Source organism: Primulina tabacum, chromosome 11 (genome assembly GCF_025594145.1).
Source record: "Primulina tabacum isolate GXHZ01 chromosome 11, ASM2559414v2, whole genome shotgun sequence".
Lineage (NCBI taxonomy): Eukaryota > Viridiplantae > Streptophyta > Magnoliopsida > Lamiales > Gesneriaceae > Primulina > Primulina tabacum.
This window is the reverse complement of record NC_134560.1, coordinates 11649841-11657359: the sequence shown is the minus strand read 5'-3', so window position 1 is coordinate 11657359 and position 7519 is coordinate 11649841. Positions and strand designations below refer to the sequence as shown.

The 7519-nt window shown below is 36.0% G+C and overlaps 1 protein-coding gene across 1 annotated transcript; it reads right to left on the bottom strand.

Annotated features, from left to right (window-relative positions):
* LOC142518085 (pentatricopeptide repeat-containing protein At1g73400, mitochondrial-like) lies at positions 1–5183 on the bottom strand. Its single transcript, XM_075620747.1, is given in 3 exon segments — positions 1–1286; positions 1509–4154; positions 4156–5183. Coding segments are annotated over 2 exon segments (1761 nt in total). The 5' UTR covers positions 4795–5183; the 3' UTR covers positions 1–1286; positions 1509–3032.
* Positions 5184–7519: the final 2336 nt, after the last annotated feature.

Genomic DNA, 7519 nt, shown 5'->3' with positions numbered 1-7519 from the left:
ACTTTTTTACAATAAAAACAAAAAGAACAAATGTTGACGTTGAATGGTCAAATATATGTTGCAACAAACAGAAAACTATGATCAAATTTATAAATTGAATGGATGAAACAACTAGTCTTGACATGTAACGCACTCAAGGCAATACTTGTAGAAAGAAAAATCTGAGGACATTGAAACCGAAAGAATTGTAGAATTGCCAGAGATCAGTGGAGCCAAGCAACTGCTATAAAAATACACTTGCAAATGCTTCCTTTTTTCACTTTTGCAAATGGAATTGGAAGGCAATCCCCTGATGAACAGAAGGAGAAAGCGACAGGCAACAATGGAATCTCAAGTTGTTACAGTGAACACATGAATGAGGGTAAGATATCATTCCTCCAATGAAAGCCCAGATTTTATTGGCTTTGACAAGGCAACAATATACAATACAGATCTACTCCCTACATCACAGAAGCTTTAACTAGAACAACAAATTGAGGTTCTTCTCACAACTCATTACTTTGCTAAGAATCAAGTGATAACATTCATGGCAGAGATGTCTCGTCCCAAAGTTCCAATTTTTGGATCACAATAAAGAATAGAAAGTGCAGAGATATGTCAACAAATTTTATGGCGCACACCCTATTATGACATCAAACTTAATGTACTTGCTTACTTCAATGGGCCAATAAAAAATAAAACTATCGTACCATATATCTGGGTGTAACACAGAAGCCTACATAAATCCATTAGCATTGTAAATCTAACCACTGAGAACATATGTGTAACAATTTTGTAATGGAGTCAAAAACTGGTGGCTGAGGCCCAAGTAACAAACATCCAACTTTTTTCTTGGAGAGTTGTTATTTCTTATGTTCATTTTCTTGTAGCTTGCATGTAAATCTTCGAAACAGTTGATAACATCAAGTAGGTCTTCTGCAACACAACCATCGATGTATAAAATAACTCCTCCATTTCAACCTCATAGGTATTATCTATGGCCATGGAACCTCTGTCCTCAAATTTGACCAATTTTTTTTCAATAAACAGAACAGAACTGAGTGGTAAAAGGACACATATAGTTTGATTTAGTCATTTTGAATTCTAATTTTGCCAAAGAAATAGGCATAGACTGGTCTTTTACATCTTCCAATTGATCCTTCAAGTCTATTAGAGAGATATCCCCTCCATACTCGAACTCATTTGTTGTTATCATTTGGTTTCTTTATTCCCAATTTAATATCAGTGTATCAAGAAACTACGCATTCTACAGTATTGGGAGATGGGAAGATAGGAATTCATCACTGCTGCAATAAAGCAACAAAATTTGAACTAGAAATCCATAACGGAGTTGTCAATTATGCACAATGTTGCACAAATAATGCAATTTGTGAGCATATTTCCTATGCAAACCAAGAAATTCAGCACTAGCAAAATGTGCAGGATGGCGCCAAACAAAAAATTCATACTGAAAGAAAGCTGTATTCCTAAAATCAGAAATAATTTTTAGCAAAGGCCAATAATCTAACCTTGTGATTCTAGTGTGCCGGAACCAGAGCTTTGTCATCTTAAATCCCATTGTTTCTAGTAATCCTTGCCTGGTAGGAAAACATGGCCTTAAATTAGATGCTCCTAAATTCTGACTAATCAAGTTTAGAGCTATACTGTCTAGTCAGATTTCAACTCCAAACTTTCATCACAGTATTCTTCTTTGTTAGACATCTACCCAGAAAAGGAAACAGAAGGTCATTTTTGTTACAAACCTTATTAAATAACGAAAGAAAGCAAATCTTTGAATGATCGTTCGACCTCCAGTTTTTTATATGATTTTTAAATGTATTTTAAAATCAATCATAAACTTTAAGTACTCATCAATGCCAAGAACCAATAAAGCAAGAAAATAATGAAAATCATCAAACCATTCTTTCGAAAAACAACAGATATATGAAAAATCCCAGATCTTACAGATTCCCAGAGGTCCAGGGTGTCATGGCTGCATTTCTGCCTGTGGTAACCTGACAGAGCCGCCTTCTCAGAATAAGATTCACAAAAGATCTTGACAGGCTTTTCCTGCTCTTCATCTTCAGTTTTGCAAGCACGGATTGAGAAATTAGAATAAGCAGTGAAAGTTTTGAATTTCCTAAACATTTTATTCCATGATTTATATTTTCTCTGTATATTTCACCAAGTGTTTTAATTGATACGAATTTTGGTGTAATATTCGATCTGCAAATGTGAAAAAACTAAAATATATTCTCTTAAAACGATCGTTTATGAAAATTTTGTTCCAGAAAATCGAAGGAAAGAAAGGGACAACTTAACAACTTACTAGTTTTCATGAAGTAGGAAACACAAAAACATGACTCAATCCCCCAAACAGACATTCTAGTCAATCTACCATTTCTACAGCCTCTTTAAGTGCTATATAGCACTCTATGAAGGATTTGAACTGCGCAGATGATCAGCCTTTGCCCAACCTCAGAAGCGATTAATTATGTTTTGCAGAGCCAGAGCTAGCGAAGGAGAGAGAACAAAGGAAGCCAATGATCCCAAATGAAAAAAATTCAAATTTTACTAAAAATTCAAGTTTCTACTCTTAAAAACACATTAGAACACCTCATCCAATCCAATTCCTTGGTCTGCCTTACCCCAAGAACTCTCTCCATGATACAAAATAGTATTTTTCTAAGATTATGAAGGAAACAAAGAAACCGAAACAAGGAGAAAGCAACCTAACCACAGATCAGAATCATTTGCTTTTATCTCTTGCAAATAGCACCACCTCTGCCAACGAAATTTAGGATTCAAGGGCTCTTCATTGTTCTCAAAGATTAATAATCTTTTTGTGTGCATCTAAATGCCACAGTCGCTTTAAGCTCAGAATACAAGAAATTAAATCAGCGAAAACTCAGGCACATAATTTCAAAGAATTTGTGTCCAGCAAATCTGTTCATTGAGGAACTTGTTTAGAGCCGATGGATTAACGACTGACATTACGTCAGAGAAGAATAGAAACAAACATTTAAAACCATTTTGATTAACTGTGACACCACTCAATTTCCTCTCAAGCTCATGCTTTTCCGCTTCTGATTCAAGGCAACTCTACGTGCAATAGCAGGGTTATAGAATTTTCTCATGTGCTCTGACAGTCTATGAATTGACCCAAGATCACCAACTTTAGAGAGCTGCGTCAAGAAGGTATCAAATTTCACATATGGCAACTTCATCCCCATGTTTATAACTTGTTTCAGAAGGGAACTTGCATCTTTAGCATTACTACATCCAAAAAGGCCTTCAATCATCACACAATAAGTATTACTGTCACGTGAACAACCCCTCTCATCCATATCATCCCAAGCCTCAAAGGCACCATCAGGATCACCAATTCTAAAAAACATTGCAATCAGCATATTATAAGTTTGTACACTTGGGATACAACCTGCCTCAATCATTTTAGTAAAAAGTGCAAAAGCTTCATCGCGGTTCTTATTATCGCAGAGAACTTTGAGAAAACAATTGTATGTGACAATATCAGAAGGGTAGCCAGCTCTTCCCATCTCTTCCAAAAATTTATAAGCTGCCTCAATCTTTCCAGCTGAACACATGCCCTCAACGAGTTCTTTGTATGTTGACACATCGGGAAGGTATCCATTCTTTTTCATATCATTTAACATTTTAAAACATTCCTCCATTCTATCATTTTCAGCAAGTGCTATCATCATAATCACATAAGATTTTGCTGTGGGGGAAGATATAGACGAACCCTTGGATTTCATGAACTCCAAAAGCTTGGCAGCTTCAGTTACCTTCCCTGCTTTGCAGAATGTGTTGATAGCTGTGTTGTACGTGAAACTTTCAGGTGAATGACCCTTATTAATCATATCTTGAAGCACATTCATTCCTCTAGTTGGGTTCATAACTCTGCACCACCCAAAAAACAAAATATTGTAAGTGTCGGCATTTGGCTGGATCTTGATCTTCACTCTCTTAAACATCGCCTCCGCATCCTCGACAAGGGAACATTTGCATAAAGAGTCGAGCAGTAGATTAAATGCATTAATCTCTGGTTGTGTTTTCACTCTAATCTTCTTCTTCTGTGCAAACTTTCGAAGATGAGTCAAATGCTTCTCAGCATAGCGCCTCAAAATGGTCAACAACTCCTCAATGGGAACAGATGTCCTTTTTGCTTCGTTTCATGTAATATAGAAGATCACAGATGATACGAAACTGCTTGACCTTGTATTTAGTACTAGACAGAATGTTAATAATCTTATTATATGCTTCAGACTCGTGATTATAATGTTCTTGATGCGCCGCCCAGTTAAAGAACCTTAATGCTAATTTCTCCTCGAAACGAATCCTGTGCAAGACCTCTACTACCAAAGGGGTTGTCAGTTTTACCGCTAGTTTATCAAGAGCCTCCTCCATTTTATATTCTGGATTTGAGTAATCCAATACCGTTTTGTAAACCTCATCAGCACAATCAACGCTACCAATATTGGATATCTCTTCGAAAACAACTCCTTCAAGTGTACAAAATTTCCGAAGAATCTGAACCAAAACCAATGAACTCGAAAACCTCGGATACTTAACAGCGTTACTTAAATACGTAGCTTGCAGAAAATATTGGCTGATGAACACAGTTTGATCCAAGGCAGAAAATGGCCGTCCCGAAATGGCATTTCTGCTGAAACAACTGAAGGAAGCCGTGCGAGGTGGTGGGTTAAGATGACATGCGATCGGCAGCGACCATAAAATGCTCAAGAATCTCTGAGTTGTACACAGAGCACGTGAAACTGAAAGTTGACGGAACATTTCAAGAGAATAACCAGAATAAATTCCTAACGCTCTGAAGTTGAATGTACAATAAAAAGGATCCGGTTTATGGATTGTACTTACACACCAAGCACAATCACTTGTTTAAGCAATTCGTCGAACAGGTACATCGCATAATAAATTTCCCGCTCGCTGAACAAATTATAAGTACCACAATTGAGGCCAGAGTTGAATTGCAAATATCTTCATTCCCATAATTGTAATCCAAATTCCGGCGGCAATAATCATGGCTTTATTGCAGATTCGGGGGACAAAGATTGAGTATTTCACAGAACAAAATATATGGTCTTCCGTTTGATTTTGAACTTGATTAAAAAAAATTGGTAGCAAGTATTCTTTTCTTTTTTTCTTCAAATAATAAATTTGATATTTTATATTATAAGCTGATATTGAATAATGATGTAATGAAATGACAAATAAATTAATAGTTTATTAGATAATTGGAAATGAAAATATGTTCGTTTCGGTTTCGAATTTTAATTTTGTAAAACTTATTTAATTTGTGTTATGATATGATTGTTGATTATTATGTAGATATATATTGTTTTATTAAGATATATATATATATTTTAATCTTTTTATTTACAAATTTGTATTCTACTATCCCATAAATAAGAGTTATCAGCTATAAAAAAAAATAGTTTGAAGTCATTCACCGAGCTTACTTTTCTCTCTTCTCTTATGTCTATTCTTATTACTTTTATAAAATTGACAAAAACTTGTGTGAAACGGTTTCACGGGTCGTATTTTGTGAGACAGATCTCTTATTTGAGTCATCCATGAAAAAATATTACTTTTTATGCTAAGAATATTACTTTTTATTGTGAATATCGATAGAGTTGACTCGTCTTACAAATAAAGATTCGTGAGACCTTCTCACAAGAGACACACTCTATAAAATTGTATCAATACAAATGCTTTTATTTTTATTTTCTATCATAGCATAACTTTTAATTTTAGGTTTATGCTCCCGATGTGAAACGTCCTATACTTTTAACTTTAAAATCTTACTAAAATTATTATTTTTTATATCATTTCGAAATCTACCATTTAAAATAACTTAACATTTCTATACATAAAAATACTTTAACATTTAAATCTCAAGTGCATAAAAATCCTTAAATTGTCAATTAACCAAAAATCATACGTCGACCTTTAACAAGATCAACTAACATCATAATAAAGCATAAAAAATATCTAATAAAATCATTAACAAAATGTTTTAAAATTTTGACTATGAAACTATTGCGGAAAATAAATGTCCATCGGGAGTGTACTGTCGAATTCGATCCATTCAAGCGTCAACGCCTCCCACAATATCATCATCAGCTGCAGCATTCAAACCTAGTGAGTTTAATTACTCAACACGTTCTAAATAGGAATAACAAATAATACATATACAAGCGCATGTATTAAAATCAAACTTTTATTTAAAATAACCTGTAAGCATAAATAAATCGTAAATCGTCAAAGCGTAAAGTTTCCAATCATTTATCATTTTGGGTGAAGTTTGATACTTGAAATTGACTAGCTGTATCATATGGTTGACTGATCAGTCTTAGCTCACCATTGCGCATGGGGACGGGCACTAGGCACCGATGCAAAATGGAAATACGATCGTTGGGCTCCCTCTCTGGGGCCTTGTCCCGTAAACGGGCTCCCTCCGGGGCGTTCTCCTTCACGATATTTCAAATATCATATATCCTTCATCCTCTTTGTCACAGTCAATTCATATCCTTCAATTTTTTTCCTCTTTCCTTTTATACATAAAAATCGTGTCCTTTCCATATTTGTAAAATATAGCATTTTTAACAGTAAAAATTGCACAGCTTTACCATAAATCATAAAATCCAATATTTTCATCAAAATCATCATAATATATCATTTAACATGCGTTATGACCCTTCGGGACGCTGCCAACCCATTTCGTATTACGTAGGTGTAAAATGACTGTTTTGCCCCCTAGACGTAAAATTTATCGATTTTGATTTTTTCTTACTTTCATTGACTCTAGACCATCCCAAATAATTATTTAAGTTTAAATTTAATTTTTTAATATTTTTATTTAGCTTAAATTCGAGGATTTCGATTTAATTTCCTATTTACTAATTCGTAAAGCGTTTAATTCCCGGATTAAATCAAACATTAATATTTTCTTCTCCAAACTTTAAACATAGACTTTTCATACCTAAAACACCCTCGTGAATCATGAATCGACCCCCGTGGACCATGGTTCGACCCTTTTCTTTTACCTAGCCCTAGTTCGAACCTAAGCTAGTTTCTTTCGAGCCATGCTCGTTTTTCTCGAACCACACCCGAGCCACCTCGAACCATCCCCTGACCAAACTGCCTGGGGACCCTACTGACCAGCTCTGACCCATTAACCAGCCCCTAGTCCACGCTGCAGCCTCCTGGACAAGACAAGAGTCGCGGCGTCCCTACCTTATGCGCCTATGACTCTTTTACTCGACTAGGGCTCCTCCCCTCGAGTCACCACCGAGCCCAAACCCTCCTGACCCTCACTAGACCATGTTCCAACCCCTGATCGCCAGCCAAAGCCAGCGCCGAACCCATGTTTCACGTGCCTGCACGCACATGGGAAGAGTCCTAGCCCTATGGGACTCTTCCCCGGCTGCTGTTGAAGAGTCCTAGCCATGCTAGGACTCTAAGTGCAAGCCATGACCAGCACGAGCCCTGGTCAAGC